Source organism: Fukomys damarensis, unplaced genomic scaffold (assembly GCF_012274545.1).
Source record: "Fukomys damarensis isolate Sample0158 unplaced genomic scaffold, DMR_v1.0_HiC HiC_scaffold_22, whole genome shotgun sequence".
Classification (NCBI taxonomy): Eukaryota; Metazoa; Chordata; class Mammalia; order Rodentia; family Bathyergidae; genus Fukomys; species Fukomys damarensis.
In genome coordinates, this window is record NW_022900934.1 from 16,196,558 (window position 1) to 16,219,770 (window position 23,213).

Sequence of the window (23,213 nt, forward strand, 5' to 3'; positions counted from 1 at the left end):
AGCTGACTCAAAATTTCCTGTTTGGATTGATCATCGCAGGTATATAGAAACACAATTGATTTTTTCTATGCTGATCTTGTGTATTACAAGTTTATCAGTTCTAGCAGCTTTCTTGTAGATTTTTTTTAGATATAAGATCATGTCATCTGCAAATATAATTTTACTTCTTCCTTTCCAGTTTGGATGCCTTTTATTTTTCTCTTACCTAATTACTTCCAGTACAAGACTGAATAGCAGTGGGTGAAGGCAGGCATTCTTGTCTTGCTCCTGATCTTTGGGAGAGTGTTCAGCCTTTTTATGATGCTAACTGTGGGCTTTCTTTGTACATGTTTTCAGATGGAGAAATTTTGCTTTTTTTTTAAAGACAGAGTCCTGCTGTGTAATTCAGACTGGCCTTGACCTATGTAGTCCAGGTTGTCCCTGAACTTGTGGTGAACATCCTGTTTCAGCCTTCAGTTGTGGACCACCATGCCCAGCTTGGAAGCTCTCTTCTAATCCTAGCTTTCTGAGTATCTTTACTATGAAAAGATGTTTGATTTTGTCATATGCCTTTTATTTATCAACTGAGATGATCAATTATTCCCCACACTTGCTTTATTCTCCTAATGTGTTGTTATTACCTTGCTTTTCTCACACGGAACACTTGCATTCATGGGATCTTCCTCTTTTTAGAGGTGCACAGGAGATAAAAGTTTGAAAACTTTATGCATTTGAAAATCTTCTGCCTTCATATTTGATCCAAACTTTGCTGGGTATACAAGTCTGTTCCTTTAGAATTGTGAAAACTGTCCCACAGCTCCTTTTGTTATTCACGTTCCTTTGGCTGAAACCCATTGCTTTCTTCCAACAGCCTTTAGAGTCTTCTATTATCATTCGTACAATAGCTTGATGGCATTCCTTTCGTATCTTTTGTGCCAGGCATTCAATGTGAACTCTTTAATTTGGAGAATTATGTCTCTTAACTCTATGAAAAATTTAAAGTTACTTTTTATTGATATAATTTGTTTTCTTTCTCTGGAATCTCTGCTAGTTGTATGTTAGATCTCCAGCAAGTCATCTGATTTTTAAAAATTCTTTACTGTTTTTCATCTCTTTGTCCTTTTACTTCCTGGGCAATGTCGTCAACTTTATCTTTCAAATCTTGTGCTGAATTTTTATTTCTGCAATCACATTTCAAATTCCCAAAAGCCCTTTCTTATATGTCAATGTTTCTTTTCCTTTCATTGCAGCTATGGTTGACAGATCGGCTTTTGGCAAATGGAAGTATCAAGTCTTCCACTCTAACAGGTAAGCAAGCGGGAAGCGTGAATCGAAGGGGTCATGCAGATGAGGTGGCAGTTAGGTGCAGGTTTCATTTTCTTTGTGACATGAATGGTGAGGACGTGTACTGAAGTGATGGAGAAGGAAATGGAGGGGGAGGTTTGAGGAGCATGAAAGAGAGTCAGAGCTATGCTTCCCAAGCCTCAGCTGCTTCCTAGGCGGCTCTGAGGTCTCAGCTCACATTGAGAATAGAAACTATCAGTCTACCATGGCGCCAATCTACTCAGTCAGGTAAGTTCTTGGTCAAGGTGAAGATGGGCTCTTGAGCAGCTCCATAGTTGGTATTCTAGCCAAGTGATCTGGAAGAGCTGCAGGGCAAAGGAATTAAGGACACTGAGAAGCAAGGGGTGAAGCGAGTGAATGTGACACTTCCACCAAGTTCTGTGGGACCCCCACATCCTTACCACTCAGCTTGACATTTCCCTGTCTTCTGAAACACTTGGTGTCATTATTTTTTATTTTTTGGTACCGGGGATCGAATTCGGGTCCTTGTGCTTGCAAGGCAGTTGCTGGAACCACTGAGCTAAATCCCCAGTCCTTGGTGCTATTTTTAAAATGGGAGGCTTTATTGAGTTTTCTGTCCTTGATCATGTGTAATGTCAAGGATGAGGCTCTTTCCCACACTGCTCCCTGGGGATTTCCATCATTTACACTTTCAGTGTAGACAGGAATACTCAGCCGTCTTTATCCTTATTTCTTCTCTTTAAAATAGTATAGTGACCAGATTCTCCAGGACCTCTAGCTAACAGCAGGGAGAACAGTCTCCTCCGCAATGGTAGCACTATATTCCCTCAGTGTTTTACCATGGAAAGAGAACAGACTCTGGCTGTGTATTATTCAGCTATTAAACTTTATTTAGGTTGTTTCAATACATTGACAAATCACACCATATTTTATTTGTAACTTTTCTTCCTTCATGAGTCACTTTCATTTAAACCAGAGGATTCTCTTAAAGAACATATGAGCTTAATTACACACACACACACACACACACACACACACACACAGACAAGTACAAAAATGTAACCCCACCAAAGTGCATGTGAATGAAAGTGCAAACGGGCTTCATATTCAAACTCTGGGGGCTATTCTCTGCCACAGAAATTAAACAGAAAGGTTGTCCTTGTCCTAGGCCAAGATAGGACAGAGGCTGGGTGAGCCTGCTGGGGCCAAAGTATAAGTGGTACCTGTTGCTACAGAACAGGGCATAGGGAACAGGGCACCGGGCACCAAGAACTGCCACCCACTCCCTTATCCTCTATGATCTCAGGCCAAGGTACAGAGAGCTAGTGTGGGCATGCAGTAGGGTGAAGGGCAGTGGAGGAAGACAGAGGCTGACTTCTTCCTGCTTTTCTATGATTTGGTTTCTTTCCCACAGGTTTGACAGTGCAGAGAATGCTGAGGCTCAAGGCTCAGAGGCCTTTGGTTCACCTGGTCTCTCCCACAGGTGAACATTTGGTGGGTGACAGATCGACATGGCAAAAGCTACCCAGCCCCTCTCCTTTGAAGCTGTGAGGTCCACAGCACTAGCCAGGAGCATGTGGTGCGAGTACTTGCTGCCTTCTTATTTCACAAAGTCAGTGAGCATCTGAGAGGCAAATTAAGGACAAGGATGAGTTCCACTGACACCTAGGTAGCAGAATAAAAGACTTGCATGTGCTCCTTTTACTTCAGCCAAAGGGCAGCAATGTCATCTCTGTAAACCTAGCCCACACCCTGTGGCCAGGCCTGCTCACGTGGCCTCCCTCCCAGGAAGGCTGTGCTCAGACTGAAAGGGAAGGGACATCTGAAGCTCTGCAGAGGTCAGCTGGGGCTCAATGGCTATCCTTAAAACTTGTCTGGCCCGTAGTAGAGTGGGGCCTCTATAGGGCTGTGGCAGGAAATCAACAGAACTTTGGGTTTCCTCTAAGGAAAAAAATGAAGCTTCATATTTAACAGTAGCCCTTGACATAGTCCCAGCACTGAGCCTCACATCTGCATGAGTTCTGTGCACATATACATACACATATCACATGACCGAGAAGGGGTCTGGTGAAGGACCCCAGCTCCACAGCCCGCAGGCCCATCTCAGCACCTGGGGATATGGGAGCTTGGCATTAGCCCTTCACCTTCAGATGGGGCTGGCTTCTGAGGGCGGCTCTAGCCCTTCCCACCCAGGCTGGGTGCCAGGTTTGGCAGTGGCTCAGTGGAGGCTGGGTCCCCATGTGGACAGAGAGGTTGAAGTCCCAGAGTCCCACCAGGGACCCAGCTGGCAGTGCAAGACACATAAGGAGTGGTAAGAGGGCTTAAGGGACAGAGAACTCAAAGATAGAAGAGTTCACCTTTCCAACTCCCATCCCTAAGTGGTCTTTGTGAGACACCTCAAGACCAAGTGGTAGACATACAAGGGACGGATCAAATGTGATTTCATATATTTTCGAGGGGAGGATATGTGCTAGACAGAGTGCTACATTCCCATGGTGGGAGGTCTGGCAGGCAGGGGGCCTAGGCCTGGGCAGGCAGACAAGGGCAATACCCTGGCTGAGACCCACAGATGTAGAGAGGATGCTTGCTCAGCTTTTGGGACTACCATGCCTACCAGAGCTCTCCTTTGGCTACAGATTGTCTGAAAGTCCCTTGAGCAGGTCTTTTGGCCTGGGCTACTTACCAGACCAGGCTTCCTTTTCCCCAGACCCATCAGAGAGAGAGTATGCAAAACATCAGTGAACCTCAACCACTGCCAGCTATAAAATAGGCTTCAATCACTTGCTCATGCCGCTGGAACTAGGACCCAGTGTGGGCCACTAAAATGCCCATTGGCTCATATTGGACATGTTCAAAGGCATATTGGCTCTGAGTCTCTTTCACTGCTGGGCAAAACAAAGGCAGCTAGGAGCTCCCATGATGACATATATCCTTCCTTTTTTCCTTCCTTCCCTCCCTCCCTTTCCTCCTTCCTTCCTTTTCACTCTTGGATAGTATTGGAGATTGACCAGGGCTTTTGCATTGAGCTGCACCTCAAGTCCCCATCCAAACCCCGCCTGGGTCTCACTAAGTCACCCTATTGTCAGGCAGGGTTTTAATTTTCAATCCTCCTACCTTGGCCTTGCAGAGTGCTGGGATTACAGGCAGGTGCCACCACACCCAACCATGATGACATGTTTCTGAGGCTCATATATCTACAGGGAAGAGCCAAGGGGCTGGCTGGGCCATGGTTGGCAATGCCCAGGAAACTGGGTAGAAGAATATAGGCCATAAAACCAGCAGGGAAAAGGGGAGGAGGTGCTTTTATGCATAAATGCTTATGGCAGGGTCACTTCTTAGCAGAGGAAAGAAGTGAGGGAGAGAAAAATACAGAGAAGGAAAAAGAGCCTCAGGGTGGGGACTCTTCCTCACTGCTAAGAAAAAAGACCCTTTGATCACGACATGGTCAACATCATATGTGGGGCTTCCCTAGACAGGGGACCTCCAACAACTCCCTCATTGATGCCTCAGCTCAATCATGGCCTCACCAGTGCCCCTGAAGGTAAATGATCTCCAGGACCCGGGGCAGGTCTCCACCTTCCCTAGGACCCCCTGCACCTTTCAGGAAGGACCAGGCCTGGTCAGATACAGAGGGTGGGGGTACAGTGGGGGTATGAGGAGCTCAAGTCAGGAAGAAAGCATCAGCTAGAGAGGGAGTCCCAGCAAGGAATGGAGGAGGGCCCAACCCTGGCCAGTCACTTTAAGGTGTCATCAGCATTTTTGAACATGAGAATGGCGTTATAGATCTTCAAGGCTGGGCCCAGCTTGACGCTCATGATCTTCACAATGTCCGCCTGTGTCAGCAAAAGGAAGGCCTCGCCGTCAATCATCTGAGGGGTCGGGAAGGGAGGTGGAAAGCGGAGAAGGCAAAAAGGGTCAAAGGGAATGGGTGAAGGAAAGGTGAGGATATGCACGGGGGATAAGAAAATGGGGGTACAGGGTACGTCATGTGTGGGGTAAGGAAGGGAGGAGGGAGCAGGGAAGTGGAAGGACATGGAGAAAGGAAAAAGGGGAAGAAGGGAGAAAAGGAAGACAGCAATGGGATAGAGAAGGAACGAAAGACAGCCGCTGGTTCCCCAGAGTCAAACACATGTACTCTCTTGCTTTGTCTTCCTGCTGACCAGTACAAAATGAAAACGAGGACCTCCTCTGTTCAGAAAGTATGGAGTTTGAAGGTGGCGACAACTGAGCTCTAAGCCCAGGAAGTTTACTTTCCCATATCATAAATAATTTGATTCACTAGTCATCCACTCTATAAATGTTCCCTGGTATCCTCTGTAATCTGTGTAACTATCTTCAAATCAACAACTGTGATTAATAACTCTGAAATGTCAAAAATGAAAACAGACCAAAAAAATCCTTGCTGTTGTCATCCCCATATGAACCAACTGGTCAACCTTAGTGCTGTTAATGGCAAATGTTGGGACAGGTGAATATTGTGTGCATCCCATGTGATTCCAGTGTGATGCAGTATGAGTGACACTGTATTACCTGACCTATCCTTGCCAAAACACACAGAGAGAGAGAGAGAGAGAGAGAGAGAGAGAGAGAGAGAGAGTTTATTTAACCTAAACCTAACCGAGACTTTGGATCTGATTTTCAATTTATAGAGAATACAGGCAACAGAAAAATAAGTTAAGCAACATCACAAGGAAACAAGACAAATCCAGAAGGGAACATTCTGTAAGACTTTTAGAAATGTCATGAAAAAAGATAAAAAAAGCATGCGCGGAGGGTGGGTATGCTATCCTAGAATGATCTTCAAGAAGCATACCAACTGAAGTCAACTGTGTGGGCCTTGTTTGAATCTGGCTCAAAAACTACAAAAAATGTTCTGAGACAACTAATGAGATTTGAAGACATCCTGGGTATGGGATGGTGCCAAGGAGCTACTGTCAATCTGTTAGTGGGATTGTAAGACTGTGCTTCTGCAAAGAAAGTCCTTAATTTCAGAGATGCTAAAGTACTCAGGGATGACATGTTGTGTCTGTAATTTAAAATTACTTTGGGGCTGGGGATTTAGTTCAGTAGTTCTACTGCCTGCCTCACAAGCGCAAGGTCACAAGTTTGATCCCCGGTACCAAAAATAAATAAATAAATTAAAAATATGAGAAAAGGAAAAAACAGAAACAAAGTCTTTGTAAATAGGGGAGGGTGGGGGAATGGGGAAAAAATGAGAACCAAGACCTGTCATGTAAAGGTATAAGATCCCAGTGATGAATGTAACTGTACTATATTCTTAGAAAGTACCAATAAACTCAATGAATAAATAAATAAAAATAAAATTATTTTGCCCAGAAATAGGTGAAGCAAATCTGAGAAATGGTGATAGTTGTAAATTCTTTTTTGGGGGGTGGGTACCGGGACCTTGAGCTTGTGAGGCAGGTGGTGGAACCACTGAGCTAAATACCTGGCCTAATAGTGTGAATTCTAAGGGTAGAATTAGGAAGGGAAGAGGCCAGCTGTGGAGGAGTGAGTGCGGACACCCAGGGCAAGGGAAAACCATCCAAATGTCTATGAACAAGACAACTGTTGTATACTCATAAAACAGAGCACGAATCAACAATAAACAATTATGACCAAACAGAACAACATGGAAGACCTCAAAAACATTATACGGAACAAAAAACAGTTTCAGAAGAGCACATGGTACCTGATTCCTTTATACAAGTTCAAGAACAGAGTTATTCTATGGTGCTAGAAATCAGAACAGTAGTTGTCTTTTGGAGTGAAGGCTGAGAAAAAGGGGCAAGGAAATGTTTTATATCTTGACTAAAGGGCTGGATTCAAGTGTATGAGTCCTAAAACTTGTGGCACTATACCTTCTATGTGTACTTTTTGTTTGTTTTTGTTTTTGTTTTTGTTTTTTTGAGACAGGGTTTAACTCTGTAGTTGAGACTGTCCTGGAACTCACTATGTAGCCCAGGCTGGTCTCAAACTCGAACTCACAGCGATCGCCCTGCCTCAGCCTCCCAAGTGCTGGGCTTACAGGCGTGCGCCACCACGCCCGGTTACTATATGTACTTTTAAGACCAGCCTTCCTCAATCTCCTCCTCTTCCTCCTTCCCTACTTCTCCCCCTTGCCACACCCTCATGAGAAGGCTTGAGAAAGGCCTGGTCAGGTGGGCCTTCCACCTGATTGTTTGGGGAGCCCCATCACCCCAGATCAGAGGAAGAAACCAGCTATGCTGGGCCTGGAAAAAGATATTCTTCTAGGGAAAGAAGCCCAGACTCCTTCTTACAGGCTTCTGACCTGGAGTGGCAACTTGGGGCAGCTAAGAGTCTTGGGCAGAGGTGGATATATAGAAGGGACATATGTATTCTTTGGAAAAAAGCCATACACATTAAATTTAAAGGTCCCTTCCAGTTTCTAATTCTACAATTAGGAGAGTCATAGTATAATTCTTTTTTTTTCTTTTTTTTTTTTGGTACCGGGTATCGAACTCAGGCGGTGGAACCACTGAGCTAAATCCCCAGCCCTATAATTCTTTATTTAAGGGCAACTGTGTACTGAAAGTTGGAATGACGACTTATAGAGCCCCCACTGTATCAGGTATTTTCATATTAGTGATAGGATTTATATATTATTCTACAACACTAATGTATAGCCATCAGTATTTATATATTAATTAGTCTATGCAAATATCACTATATTTTAGGATATATAAATATCACTCTATACTGATATACACATATTCTAAGTTATATAATTTACACAGCAGTAATGTACTTTACACACACACTAGTGATAGACATCACGGTATAATGAGTGCTCCTTCCTTACAATGCTCATTCATAACAGCCCTGCAAATTCATGTTCATTATACCCACTTTATCTCCATTTTACAGACAGGATGCAGACTCAGAGACATTAAGCAGCTCAAATTGGGAGCGCTGGAATTCCAACCCAGACTGTTGCCAAAGCTAGCATTCTTTACCAATAACTCATTGTTTCTTATTTTTGCTTAGCTCTTGGGTTTTGACTGTAAGTATGTATTAGGATCTTTGCAGTCAATAGCAATAACTGTGCCATTCAAAATATGCTTTGTGCTGGGGATGTCACTCAGCAGTAGAGTACAGGCTTAGCATGAAGCCCCAAGTTCAATCCCCAGCATTAAATCAAACCAAACCAACAAAAACACAAAACAAAAACTCACTTTAATTTAGTGACTGCCAATGGGGAGGCTAAGTTTTACAAACAAAAGACTGGGTAGAAAGCAGAAGAGTGAGTGGATTCCTGTCTCCAGAATGTGCTTTCATTCCTGAAGACAATCTGAATATACTGTGTCCCCAAGCTGGGCCACAGTCCATACCAGATTCTTCCCAGAAAAGTAGGTCCCTAGAACTAGTCTCACTCAGAGGAGTAAAATACCCTTCCCTGGGTGGGCAGTGCTGGTGTGGCACCTGCTTCCTTCTGACTCAATGACACAGTGACCTTGTCACTGTGGTTCCTTCTGTACTTGCACCTTACCTCATCTTTGAAGAGGCGTGCTTGGTCCTCACAACCTGTCAGGGTCTGAACGAAGCCAAAGACCTTGGAAACCAAAGAAGATGTTCTGACCGGTGCTGGAGCTGGAAGTGTGGGGGAGAGGCTGGCCTCTATGGCCTTAGTGTATCCTAGTTGTGCCGGTGCTGCCTTTCTCATCAGCCTTAGAGCATCCTTGAATCTTTGTGCTGGCAGGTGTGTGAGGGGAGGCCCTTTGCTCCCAAGCCCCAGGACCAGTGCCTACTCCTTGCTGGATTTCCAGCCAAGTGGGCAGCATGCCTCCCCCTGCCCCATAGCCCCAGTGTCTCAGTCAGCCTTGCTGGGCAGCTGACAGGAGCGAGTCAGGAAGTAGAACAGGGCTCCACTTGACCAGGCCCTTTCCCGAGCCCCCCCACTCCCCACTACTACTACCACCAGTGGTAAGAGGGAGAAGTAGGGCAGGAGGAAAAGGAGGCAGCTGTGAAAGGCTCCTCACCTCCTCAATGGTCCACTTGGAGACAGCAGAAGCTGAGATGCCTGCCACTCCTGGCAGGAGCTTGCAGTGCTGCTCCCAGCATAAGGACAGTGAGCGATCAGGGTGGGCCGACAAGGCTGACATGAAGAAGGACTGCTGCATGACATCAGGAGCAAGTGCTGGAAAACAGAGGCCAAGGGCTGATGCTGTGGACAGTCTGGTGCCAGAACCAGCTCACACCCACACCACATGAACAGCTGGCATAGAGGTTAAGATCAGTGGACTCTTCCAATAGCCTGCAAAGCCACCAGGGTGACATCCTGTTTCCTTGCCTGATGCTCACTCCTTCTGTTCTAGTGGGTTCTGCAAGTATAGACCCTCAGGCCAGCTGTGTGGAGTGACAGTCTATTTCTCTGAGGTTACAGCACCCCAGGCCTTGCAAGGATGTTTTCTTAGGGGTGCTGTGGAATCTCAAAAGATACCATCCTCCAGATGCCTTGCATTAAAGTGGTCCCCAGTACTCAAGAAGCTCAGCTCTGATGTCAGAGACGTGTTCTGTTTATCCTTTCCCAAGTGCTTTTGGCCTGACCAGCTCCCCCAGAGCCAGGGTGATTCTGGGACCTGCCTACTCTGGCACTACTCTGACCTGCTTCCTAACTCCATACTATCTGTCACTTCCTGCTCTGCTTGTGAAGCTCTGGCTCCTGACCTCCAGCCTCACCCTGGCTGCATGGATCTCATGACTGATGGTGGTCAGCTTAGCCACAGCTGGCACTTGCCCATTTGCGCTCCACCTGAGGGCCTATAAGGCTCTCCTCCCCGCTGCCTCTGCTCATCAACCCCACCTGAGTACCTGCACACCTGAACAACCCTCCTTAGTGTCTCTAAGGAGCTGCTTCCCCTGCATCACTAGCCACTTTCTCTCAAGACTCAGTGGGGCACACTAAGGATCTTTCCTGAGATCTACCAGCACCTGGCCACACTTTGGCCTCTCATCTACACAGGGCTCCCTCTTTGGAGCCCTGAGTCTGGTCTTCCTTACAGACTAGAGTAGGCTTGGATGATTACATCAAGTCTGTTGGCAACTTCTTTCCTTATCTGTCCTCCTGGAGCCTACCGACGCTCTCGCAGGCAGCCAAAGCTTCTTACCTAACCACCTCACTGCAAGTGAGAATCGGCTCCATTAGTACTTTGAGAATATGACACTTCTGGAGCCTCAACAGGAAGGCCAGCCAAGCCCTGTCCTTCTCAGGCAACAGGTCACCAGTAAACCCAGAGCCTATCCTGAGGAGGACTTCCATGATGTGTGCGAAGTCTTCTCCAGAGGGTTAAGAGTGACCAGTGCTCCTTCTGGGCAAGAGCCTGCTGGGAGAGCAGAGGAGCCCTGCAGACATCATAGCCTTGTGCTCTGTCTCTGAAGGACCTCAAGGACTTGTGTGAGTTCTCCCTCCTTTCTCTGGGCCATAGTCTCAATGGTTGAAAAAACTCATCTCCCAAGAATGCTGGCCAGTTGGGAGGTACACTCTGAAGGAACAACTTGGTCCTACAAGGAAGCTGAGCAGGTGCACTACGGTGGGAAGAAGAGGTTTCAACTAGAGTTCTATCCCTGAAAATCTTCAGCTGAGGGCCTTTAGGCTGGCCAGGACCCTCCTCACTCAGGCCCAAGGCTGCAAGAAGTACTTTCTGTTTCTACCCAAAGGAAATAGTATGAAATGGCAGCAAAGAGAAGTCAGGCTAGAGATTTAGACTAATGATACCTGCAGATACCTGTGCTAAGTACTGCACATGATTATGTCATTTAGGCCTCCCACCCCACCATGCAGTGGGCACTACACTGTTAGCATATGACAACTGAGGACACTGAGGCTCAGGAGATTTGGACATTCCATGAGACACCAGGGATGCTTGCTTGCACACAGAAGTCAGACAATGCAAAGACACAGCAGGAAGGCAGCCACCCACAAGCCAGGGAGCGGCCTCAAAACAAACCAATCCTCTTGACTCCTTGACTTCCAGACTCCAGAAAAGTGAGATAAACATCTGTTGCTTAAGCCACCCAGTCAGTGGTATTTTGTAATGAGAGGCCATGCAAACTGGCCAAAGGGGACTCAGAAGTGGACTGACATTTGGGTTGAATGATTGTCTGTTACACCAGCAGCATATGGCAGAAATCAGGTTCAGCCCCTCACAAAGTGAATGCCTCTAGGCAAATGACTTCACCTCTGAGCCTCACATCCTTCCTCTCTCAGACATATTATAGGATGCTGGTGAGACTAAAGCAATTGCACAGTGCCGGGCCCAAGGCAGGTGCTCAGAAACAGTAACAGCAACCATGGTTATTTTAGGTACTGACTTGAAAGGTAGGTTTTTTCCATGTTTTCAAGCGAGGAAACCAAGGCTCAGAGATTTTAAGTGACTTGCTCAGGTCACAACTATAAAATGACTGCCATGGTCTCCTTCCCAGGAAACCTAGAAGCAGAGAACATAGCTAGGGCATCAACCTGCCTCAGAATGGAGAACCAGAGATCCAGAGCAGCTTGATGCCTTTTCCACAGACTCACAGCAAGGCCATCGGACTAGAACCCGAGGTCACTCAGGCCCATCCTGTTCTCTACCGACTGCTCTAGGTTCCTGAGGGATCTCAGAGGCAACCTCCCTGACAGTTTCTCCCATTTCCCTGGTGTCTCATCCCACTGACTGCTGAGCCTTCACTGTGAACACTGGAGGACATAGGTGCAGAGGACCTGCGCTTACTCTGGAATTCTTCCTGTGGACTCTTCCGATACTTTGGAGGGCGTCCAATCCTGGAGAGAGAGGGACCAGGTCTGTGGCAGGGTATCAGGGTAGGAGGCCCGGCACCCAGGGAGCCCAGGTCCTGACACCCCCTGTCCTTCACACCGGCCATGATGGCGAGGCTTCTTCCTTGGTGACAGGTTGGGGAGGTTTTTCTTCTTGGCCGAGGCCTCTGTGTCAGACAGATCTGCTTTCAGGCGGTTCTGGTTCCTCTCAGCTAGTGGGCAGCCCGAGAGGCAATGGTGAGCTGTGAACTTGCCTGTGACATGGCCAGAGCCATCACAGCCAGGAGTGGGGCACTTCCTAGGAAGGAAGAAAGCTTAAAATGGGCTGATCTGCTTGTTCCCACTCAGCCCTCCCAGGCCTGGACCTGTTGAGAAGGTCTCAGTGAGTCCTGGTGGGCCTCACTCAGCAGTGCAGACCTCCAGATAGGAGACCTTCACTCACCGGTGGTGAAAGCTGTATCTGGAGGTCCTTGAGTGAGGCAGGCTCTTATAGCTGAGAGGGGGGCAGCCCCCAGGGGAGGCAGAGCTGGACTCTCTGGGCCCTGAAGGAGCAGGAAGTAAAGTCAACACAGAGTCCTCAGGTTGGGGGATGGAGGGCAAGGAACAGTTTCTATATAGGAGTCCTAGGAATTAGCTAGGAACTGGATCCTTGGGGACAGAGCCCTCTGGCCAGGTTGTGCCACCATTCCTACTGGACATCTGTCTGGTCATTGGGGAAGGAAGGCTTGGTTCTCATAGACTTCCCTGAAACCTGTAGGCCACACCCTCAGCTGGGAGCTGGAAGCTCTGCTTAGTGTAGTAAGCAGCCCTGAATGGGGAGGACGAGGATCTTAGAACTTGTTGTGGGTCAGAGCCCTCTGTGATAGACCTGGGCACAGGGGTCAGAGTCCCTGGCCAAGCTATAGGAAGGGAGAGTTTTCAGAGGCTGATGGGAATGAAAAGGGCCAGGGTTCCCTAGGGGTACACACGGAGAGGAGGCTCCAGGGGATGTCCTGTCTTGGAGCACCAGCCTGCGGGGTGGATGTCTGGGTTGTCGGCATCAATCCAGAAGTCATAGCTATGACTCCAGCCATCAAAGTGGAGCTGGGGAGGAAAGGCCCTTGGCAGTCAGGAGCCCAGCTCAGCCAAGAGGTCCTCCAGGCTCCCGGAGGGTCTCCCATCTTTGGGGTTCTCTGAAGCAAGGGGCCGATCCTACAATAATTGGTCTTGTCCCATGTTTCCCACCGGCTTCCTGAATTATATTACTGACATCTCCCATTAGTCCTTGTGTAAGACAAAGATTGTCAGGCCCATTTCACATATGAAGTCTAAAAGTTCAAAGAGACGTGACTTGTCCAAGTTCCCAAAAGTCACACACAGATGAGGCACAATGAGATTCAAAACCTTCACCTTTGTATATCATGCCATGCCTTTGATCTTGAACCAGTCTATTGAATTCCTGCCCAAATCACCTCTCCACTCCCCCACCCCTTAGGTCTAGAGCCACCTTTATTCGATGGTCTTCCACATCATCCACGCTGGCCACACGAATCAGGGCTGGATTTCTGCGGTCCACAGCTTCTAGCTTCATGTTGACCAAGAAGTTGTGAGGCGGTCGCTGCAGGTAGACAGTTCTTTCAGGACAAGGCCCAGCTCAGTAGGGCTGAGGCTTCAAAAAGCAAGCCCAAATTCTGTGGCTGAGGAAATGGTGTCTGCCCAGACGGGGAAGCCAGAGCTCCTGCGTATTCCACATCTTTAGGAGTTCAGCTTTGGGGAAAGGGAACATCAGCTTACCACTTTGAAGGCCCAGGTGGGCACAGCAGAAGTCCCAGTTTCTTCTAGATATTTCTCCCAGCAGAAGCTATCAGGGTCTGGATAATCTGAAGAAGAGAGTGAGTGCAGTATTGAGCCATTCAAGTGATGGTGATTGCTTTTTCTCAAGGCAGGATCAGGAGCACGGAAGAGACCCTAGTAAGAGACCCTCCACGTGACCATGGCTGGCCTTGCACTGGGCTTCTGGGGCAGACAGGTGCTCTTGAAAACCAAACATACACTACTTACTCCAACAGCTCACAGGGCCATCTGGGAACCCATTGACCTGGTCCTATAGTTCCTCCTCCAGCCCTGTCTGAATCTTGACTGTAGTATTCCCGGGAGGAAGGATATACTTTCTTTGCTTTGGACTCCCTGCTCCCTGGCTGAAATGGGCATCTACATTTCCTCCCCTAAACCTCACTGGAATCAGTGTTTGTCCTAAAATCACAGGGTTCTCAATTCCTTGGCAAAGCTGAGGTCCTAAGCCATATCTATCTTCTCCCCCTGATCCTATAGAGCCCACGAATGAGGTCCTGGTAAGAGGTCAAGAGACAAGGAATTGGGGCTGGGCCTGGGAAGGGCATGCTCAGGCCACAGGGTCACCTTGTGGAGGGGTGAGGGTCTTTCCTTGCTTCTGACACCAGCCCACTGGATGGATGTAGGGACTGCTGGGATCACACCTGAAACCCAAGAACACGTCACTGTCTCAGGAGGAACACGGAGGGCTGAGCCTGTTGTCCCCTCACAGCCTGGCTTCAAGGGCCACCCTCTCCTACTTCTAGTGGCAGGAAGAGAGGTAGCTAATGATACATATCAGAAAACTGTCAGATTAAATACTCTGGAACATGATAATATCTAAGGGAGAATCAATGTGTCACAGGGTTTGCTCACCCCAACTAGAGTATTTTTAGATGAAACATGTAACATTGAGCTATATCTCCTATGATACAGCTCGTATCCACAGGACAGCCAATTATCTCCCACCCTGAGCAAGATCTGAGTATCAGGAGTGGACTGAACAAGGCCCTGTGGTGCCTGAGGTCCAAAAGTGCTCACCCCTACCCCTAACATCCCCTCCCTCCACAGGCCAAGACTGGGTCCTCCCACTACCAGTAGTCGTAAGTATCATCCCAGTTGTCAAAGTGCACCAGGAAGCGGCTTTCTACCACGTCGGTCACACTGGCCACGCAGACGAGGGACGGGTTCATGCGGTCAACAGCCTCCAGCTTCATGCCCACCTGGAAGCCCAGGGGAGGGGCACTCTAGGGATAAAAAGAGAGGCTGCCATGGCCAGTGCCAGGCTGGCCAGCATTAATCTAGAGCCCACTGCAAACTACAGAGGTTAAGTTTTCTAGGGAACTGCCTGGGAGTGAGGGGGGAGAAACAGGCTGGGAAAGAGTCCTCAGGGCACAATCACAACCTGAGCTCTGAGCCACTCAGGAACTTCTGGCCTCCAAGTACACTCAGAAGAGTCTGGGCTTGTGGCAGAAGTGACTAGCAGGAGGCTATGCATTTACCTGAAGAATCTGGCAGGCTGCATGTAAGTGTTCCCTACCCAGACAAGCCTATTTTGGCTTGGTCCAAGGCATCTCAGGAATAAGGGGGTAGGTGGGATAGAAGCGCTGATATGTTCCTTCCTTGAAGGAAGTGAGGCGGGGGTCCAGTATTAACTGGGCACTTGCTATGCACCAGGCACAAGAAAAGACATCATTTCCCTTCGTCTTCACAAAAACTCCGTATTATTAGTTCTTTTTTTTTTGAAAGACAGGGTCTTGCTATGTAGTCCAGGTTGACCTTAAACTCATAGCAATCCTCCTGCCTCAGCCTCCCGAGTTCTCAGATTACAGGGGTACACCACCACTCCAGGCCATTATTCCTACTTTAGAAGTTAAATAGCTTTAGCCAGAACACAGTGCTAGTCAGTGGCAGGGACAAGATTTAAAGTCTTACTTAAAAGTGTACATTTCCTGTCACTACGGCAGGGAGGATACATTGTCAGTTACCTGTGAACCTCCAAGTATGGTCTCTGGCATTCAACTAGGGCACAGGGAATAACCGATGCTATCTGAACAGCACTGAGATCCTAGGCCATTCATTATGGTGACCCCAGACCTTCGATTATTTTGCTTGTTTTGGTTTGGTATTTTTGGTGTGTTGGGATTAAACTCTTGGCCTTGCACATGGTAGGCAAGCACTCTACCACTAAGTATGCCTCCCCTCCAAATATGGCAATGTTTTTAATGGGGGTTCCCTAAATCTCTCAGATCCTTCGCTTGGGATTATGTGAGATATTTTGCTAAATAGAGCGCTGGTTGCCCTAACAGAGGGAAAAACAAGGGGTGAAATGTTGGGAAAGAATGGGAGAACCTCAATGTTAGCAGAAAGGAAAACAAAGATCCCAGGACAGAGCCTATGACCTCACACAGAGCTGCAGAGCAAAGGAAGGACTATGAACAACAAACAGGTCAGTGCCCCACTGGCAGGGCTCTGACAGGATGTATGGAGAACTCTGCAGCACGGCAGTGCCATGGTTTGGATCTGGCCAAGTGTGTCCCCCAGGGGTTCATATGCCGGGGGCTTTGCCCCCAGGTGGTGTTGCTGAGATGGGGGGAACCTTAAAGAGGTGGGGCTTAGCAAGAGAGGTCTGACACTGCGGACCCTCAGAAGAGAATAACGTAGTCTTACAGGAAGCTGGGTAGTTCCTGTGAAAGTAAGCTGCTATAAAATAAAAATGAAAAAACAAAAAGCAATCTTGGCCCTTGAGTACTTCTGGCTATAAACTTGGCCTGTGATCTCTTCCACATGCACTCCCACCCCTGTAGCGTCTTCTACCATAAGGCCCGCCTCAGAGGCTGAAAAGATGGGGCCACCTCATCTTGGACTTTCAGCGTTTGAAACGGTGAGCTAAAATAAGCTTTTTTTTTCTTTATACAATATCCAGCCTTGGGGATTTTGTTACAGCCACAGAATAAGGACTAAGTCAGGATATAAGAAAGAAACTAGAGGAAAACCTATAATTAGCTATCATCCCTGTGGCCCCTGGCCATGCCTCTTCCATCTCATAGAAGAAGCCAGAACAAAGCTGAGGGCACCAGTAGATAAATTCTTCTGGTGAGTCAGAATCCCTGGGTCGGCTGCAGTGAGTCTGGCCTTGGGGGTGATGTCCACTCTTGTTCAGGGACACTCACGTGGCTCTGGCTCACAAACAGGTGCTTGGGGGCTGCCTGAGCTCTTGTGTTGCGCAGGTACTGGCTCCAGCTGAACTCCTCCTCCTTGTAACCTAGGCCCCTCGGGGGGAACGAACAGAGCGCTGTGCAGAGGCTGGTCCATGGTGAGGGCACCCCACACTGAAGCAGCAGAATCACACAGACCTGAGGACCTCACAATCCTCAGGAACCTCCCCAGGAACCCCATTCTGAAACAGGTGACCACCTGGGTAGACACTTAAAGGGCAAGGAAAAAACAGGGGAAAAAGCACTGGGGCTTTTGGCCAGCTTGGCCCCTAGGCAGAGTCATATTAGAATATGATGAAGAGGCAGGCTTTGGTACAGGGGACAGTGACAGAAAATGTGGGAGCTGGGAGGGGGCCGGCAGGGAAGAAAGGAAGGGTCAGAAGACTGACTCCCTCATGGGAACCAAGCTGGGTAGGCCTTACCTTTGGGAGGCTGCAGCTTGTGCCCAGTCTTCTCAAACCAGCCAGCAGGGTGAATGTCAGGGGAGTTGGCATTGACCCAGAAGTCATGGCACTCGGAATACCCATCAAAGTGCAGACGCAGGCGGTAGCCACACACCTAAGCCCCATGAAGGAATCATAGGGACCCCAAAGCCAATTGATGCCCCACTTTCCACTGGTCAGCCTGTGGTCCTGGGCCCTCCAACCCCATCTTTTTTTCTTTCTCCTGTCCTGAACTCTGTCCCATGCTCTCCCATCCTGCACTAAAGACAGTTTACATACTCATGAGCCCTGAGTGTTGGGTGTGGACTCCGACAAATGCTTGCCCTCTCGAGTCCTGGGCAGAACTTGGAAGGTGCCCACAGGCTCGACACTGTTCAGGGTCCCTGATGACCTTTTCTTCTGCTGCCACATGTCACCACTCCCCATTTACATACCTTTCTACAGTCTCGCTGAAATAAAGGCACGGAGTTGATGAGTGGCTCCATGCCCCAGAGTCTTTACTCACTTTGCTTCTGCCTGGGACCCCCCACTCGTTCACACTCCTCCCTTCAGAGAGGCCCTTTCTCCACGTTGGAAGGGTGCATTCCTTCGTTGTGCATCCCTACCCATCCTCACCACCCAGAGGTTATCACTGGTATGTTCACCTGACTGATTTACTGCATATTTCCGAAGTCCTAGAGGACAAGGATATTCTGGGCAACATTCTCAGCCCTTAGGACCTCTCCAGCGTCCCATCAGCAGGCATATTCTGTAATATCACTGAATTCTAGCATCGTTCTCTCTCTCTCTCTCTCTCTCTCTCTCTCTCTGTCCCTTTCTTTCTCTCTTTTCTCTGTGCTCCAACTCAATCTCTTACATGAATGCTTTCTGAGGCAGGCACTGTCTCCCTCCATGCCCCCAGCATCTCCAACACACTATATTGAAAGACATCAGAAGGGTATAGCCAAGCCCCAGCTCACCTCGGCCACAGTGAGGATGAAGTACATGGACGGATGTTGAGGGTCAATGCCTTCCAGCTTCATGCCCAGTTTGAAGCCATTCTTGTGATGAGTGACTACCTGGGACTGTCAACGCACAGAGTGGAGAGGACCCAGGTTCCATCCAGCCTTATCCTTGCCTAGTGGGCTTGGGGTGAAGGAGCTGCCTTTAGGCCCCACCCGCCTGGTGTTACCAAAGGGGCAACATGCTTGGGAATCTGTACAGATCCCCACATTGCAGGGATCCAGAAAGGGATAGAAGAGCTGCAGGTCTATTCTGAGATGGGTATGTCAGTGCTGGACATAAAGTTTCCCTCTTGCCACAAGTCCTGGAAAAGTCAGCATCAAGTGGAGTAGAAGGTACTAGAATTTAAATGTCTAAAGGCCCAGTGGTGGGTGTATCTGGGTCCCATTTCCCCATTCATTCACAATCTAGAAGCCCTTTATGGTATCCTTTTTCTACTCTAGGCCCCTAACAAGACTCTCTCCCTTCCATTCTAGCCCATCAAGGAATGTGAGAAAGAAAACCCCAGAAGGCCTGAGTTTGGTGGTGAGTGTCTGGAGTAGGAAGACATGTTCTTCCTCAGTGGAAATTGCCCAACTCACGTCCTGGAAGAGGCTGACTGGGGCAGTGATGGCCTTCTGCTCTGCCAGGTAGGACTCCCATGACCAACCTTCCTTCTTCTCACCTGATGCTGTGGAGAGGAGACAGACAGGTAAATCCTGACCTGCTCCTGATGTATAACTTCCCCCTGACCAAACTCCAAAACCATGTCTTATGTATGGTCATATATATATTATATATATAGAGAGAGAGAGAGAGAGAGAGAGAGAGAGAGAGAGAGAGAGAGAGAGAGAGAGCGCCATGATGGTGCCAGGCCCAGGGGGCTCAGATTCCTGAGGGGAGGCTTAATCTCAGGTCAGGCTACCATGTTTTGCCTATCCGTCCTCCTCCCACTATCAGCAGAAGTACTCTGGATTATACAGCAACTAAGGTTAAAAAGTCTTAGCCACAGAGATAGCTTGTCTTTTAATATGTAACAAGGATAAAGATGAGTAATAAGACCTGAGCCAGAGATAATCACAGTGCTACTTCAACTCATGAGGGAAGAAGAAGAAAAAGAGAAATGAGAGGGAAAATATGGAAGGAAGAAGAAGCATCTGTCTTGCAACTGCTAAAATCCTTCAGTTACTGTAGCAAACCTTGAGGTTCCAACTGCTTGACCCAGTTAGACCAAAGTTTCATTATTCCATCATCTGAGCCATCATACCTTTTCTGAGACTTATGCCAATGTTTCAATCTAGAGCACATCTCTTAAATTATCATTTGTCCTAAGTGCGACCTGAATTGTTCCTTAGAATGATGTGTTCCTTAAGAAATCGTCAAGGTTCTCACTCAGTTTCATTCATACTTATACAACAGGAGAAAGAGGAGAGAGAAACCTCTGAATGCTGGGCTTAGTATGGTCTGCCTTGCTGTTTCTTGCCACTGAGATTCGACACCATCCTGCCTAATATCTTTTTACTTATTCCAAATCACCACTACTTTGACCAAGCCCTTTCCTTTCTTCCTGAACAACATTCTTCTTTTTGCCTTACTCTTTTCAGACTGTCATGCTAGAGTTCTCATCTCGGGCACCTCTGTCTCACACCTGGGCACTTCAGTTCTGAGTTCACTTCCCTTTAGCCATCCTCGAGTGGCTAAACTCTAAGACCCCCATGCTACAGCAGTTACCTCTCTACCTGCCATCTCTTATACTACTACCCCTCAACTGGCCCAGCCACTTCCCAGTCTGAATCTTTCCTAACTCAACATTCTCACTAAACACAGTTCAAGTCTGCAGTCTTCATAGTTCACTATCATGCACCACTTTGTTTTACCTTAACCACTGTTTTTTCCTGTTAGTAGAGCCATCTATGTGCCACGTCTGGTGACAGAAAGTGAGGGTAGAGATGCCTCTTGTAGGTCTCCTAATGCCTTAAGGTAATTAGAAGGGCTCATAGTGACTTCTTTACAGAAGAGATTAAATATAACCCACTGGAAAGAGGACTGACCACTGAGCCCCTAGGGCAATAGCTGGAATCCTTCTCTAGCCAAGACCCTGGCTTTCTCCATCTTTCTGCATCTTTTTTTTCCATTGGTGAACAATGGGCTAAGGATTAGATGCATCCTTCAGCTCATGTAAGTCCAAACACTCCTGTGTGAGGTTGTTCAATGTACACTGGTGTCCAGGTTTGGGGGTGAGGAGGCTGAAGTCCAGCCTGGGCTTCTTGCCAAGCCATACGGCTAAGTCTACAGGAAGTTAGTTAGATGCCTTTTCCTCACTGGTCTGCTCAGAAGAGGCTCCTTTTTAACGTGTGTGCAAAAACATCAATTAGGTTAGCTGTGTCACAGATCCTCTCTTAACTTCTGGAAATGCCCTCCTGCTTATTCTTGTTTCCTTAGGCAAGATGCTCTTGGCTAACACATTGGCAAGCTCAGCCTGACTAAAACCAGACCTGCAATTTCTTTGCTAAAGCTTTGATCCTTTTGGTATTCTTTATTCTAGCTGATGGTACCAGTACCTATTCATCCAGTTACACAAGCCAAGAACTTGGTCCTTCCAAGGAGCCCTCAGTCCTGCTGATTCTAAGTCTTGGGTCTCTCTTGAATCTACCTCTACCTCTCCATGTTTACTGTCTTTATTTTGAACCTAGTGCAAGAGTGTCTTAACTGATCCTTATGCTTCATACTTAGTCTACTGCCAGAATCTGTCTAAAAAAGGAAAAGTTGCTTTTTTTGCCTTAAGTTCCACAACAGCTTCTCATTTACAACCAAAAAACAACAAAGCATCTTTTCACAGCACACAAAACCATCAGTGAACTAGCTACTCCCTGTTGCTTCAACTCCACCAGGCATTTCCATGCCCTTGTGCCTCTGTGCCTTTGCAAGGGGGATCCCTCTTCTTTAAAGCCAGCCCAATCCCATCCTCCTATTCCTTTCTCATCCTTCAAGACCCAGTCAGAGCTCCAGCACCTATCTCAGGGCTTTACACATAATAGATGCTCAATAAATGTTTATTTATTTACTAGAAGGAGCCAGTCAGGGTGGTACACACCTGTCATCTCAACTATTTGGGACACTGAGGCAGGGGCTTCACAAGTTTAAAACCAGCCTGGGCAATTTATCAAGATGCTCTCTCAAAATAAAATAAAATTTAAAAAAGAGGGGTGGGGTGGGGTCGTAGCTCAGTACATGCCTAGCATGCACAAAGCCCTGGATTCAACCCCTAGTAGCTCCAAAAAATAAGACTAGAAGGATTGATGGACAGATGGATGGATAAAATGTTACTCGACCTACCCCATGGAGTCTTTCTTGATTCAATGAAGTAGTTTGCTTTGTGACAGTCCTTTGTATTTACATACTTGCAATACAACTCCTATTTACCTATTTATATATCTATTCCTGCAACTAGACTGAAAATTCTTTGTATGAACTCTTAGCATCTAGCTCAGTGCCTAAAACACAGTAGGCACTGTCTATCGGAGAGAAATAAAACATAAAGAGAAGAATAGAATGCCAAAGTTCAAGAACAACCAATTACAAGCAGTCATCAGGGTACACCACGTGCTTTGTCTTTTATTTTAAACTAGCTAAAGATATTTCTTTACATTTACCCTCCTCTTGTAGAGCATGGTTAGCCAACTCATAATGTCATTTTAAGACACTGAAAGTGTCCAGGTGTGGTGGTGTACGCCTGTAATCCCAGCACTTGGGAGGCTGAGGCAGGAGGATCACTGTGAGTTCGAGACCAGCCTGGGCTACATAGTGAGTTCCAGGTCAGACTCAACTACATAGTGAGACCCTGTCTAAAAAAACCAGAAAATAAAAAAATTAAGAAACTGAAAGTAGATTAAGAGTACAGTTCAGCGGTAGAAAATGTGACTAGCATAGCTGTGTGAGGCTCTGAGTTCAGTCACCAGGACCAAAAGAACAAAAAGACACTCAAAATTTATCTGGGTGTGGTAGCACATGCCTGTAATCCCAGAACTCAGGAGGCTGAGGCAGGAGGACTGCAGAAAGTTCAAGGCCAGTTTGAGTTACATAGGGAAGCTCTGTCTCAAAAAACAAAACAAAAAGACACTGAAAGTTTATCCAAGATCCTTGCACTTGTGTCTTGTGGTTTAACATGTGCCTCTTATGAACCTGTGCTTAAGAACAGCAAACTCAAAGAGACAGGGCCTCATAATGCTGTGGCCTATTTTTTACCTGCTGACAGCCATGAAAGTTGCCATCAGTTTCTAGGAAGCACAATAGACCCTGCAAGACTTAGGATAAAATTTAATTGCCATTGTGACATTAAGTGGGACTTCTGATTAGGTCATGAGTGCTGGGTCCCTGAGTAAAAAGATGATTCTGGCTTGATTTTTCTCTCTGCCTTATGTGCACTCACCGGCCCTTCCACCATGGGATGACACAGAGTAAAAACCCATGCCAGATACTGTGGCTGTACTCTTGGACTTTCCAGCTTCTGGGACTGGGAGCCACATAAACTTCTATTGCTTATAAATTAGCCAGTCCATGGGATTTTGTGATAGTAGCTACAAATGGACTAAGAAAATGGCTATCAAGAAGTAGGGCTGCTGGACGAGGGATTTAGCTCAGGGATTCCGCCACCTGCTTTGCAAACACAAGGGTCCTGAGTTCAATTCCCTATACCAAAAA

At 47.4% G+C, this 23,213-nt stretch overlaps 1 protein-coding gene across 12 annotated transcripts in view; it reads right to left on the minus strand.

Annotated features, from left to right (window-relative positions):
* Positions 1 to 23,213, minus strand: part of L3mbtl1 (L3MBTL histone methyl-lysine binding protein 1) — a 47,792-nt gene that overhangs the window by 13,963 nt on the left and 10,616 nt on the right. For 3 of the 12 annotated variants that reach the window (XM_010631427.3, XM_010631426.2, XM_033767114.1), the window contains 14 exons: positions 19,115 to 19,203; positions 18,491 to 18,595; positions 17,511 to 17,646; positions 17,044 to 17,135; positions 14,966 to 15,117; positions 14,459 to 14,535; positions 13,835 to 13,920; positions 13,548 to 13,658; positions 13,030 to 13,144; positions 12,504 to 12,603; positions 12,162 to 12,359; positions 12,018 to 12,067; positions 9,285 to 9,442; positions 8,795 to 8,857 (listed from right to left, as the gene is read on the minus strand). In XM_010631427.3, the coding sequence (XP_010629729.1) occupies positions 8,795 to 8,857; positions 9,285 to 9,442; positions 12,018 to 12,067; positions 12,162 to 12,359; positions 12,504 to 12,603; positions 13,030 to 13,144; positions 13,548 to 13,658; positions 13,835 to 13,920; positions 14,459 to 14,535; positions 14,966 to 15,117; positions 17,044 to 17,135; positions 17,511 to 17,646; positions 18,491 to 18,595; positions 19,115 to 19,203 (1,532 nt within the window). Of the gene's footprint in view, positions 1 to 222; positions 1,629 to 2,166; positions 5,154 to 8,794; positions 8,896 to 9,284; positions 9,443 to 12,017; positions 12,068 to 12,161; positions 12,360 to 12,503; positions 12,604 to 13,029; positions 13,145 to 13,547; positions 13,659 to 13,834; positions 13,921 to 14,458; positions 14,536 to 14,965; positions 15,118 to 17,043; positions 17,136 to 17,510; positions 17,647 to 18,490; positions 18,596 to 19,114; positions 19,204 to 23,213 lie in introns of those variants that run through there. The other 9 variants (XM_010631431.3, XM_033767113.1, XM_010631429.2 and 6 more) reach the window with 9 other exon arrangements.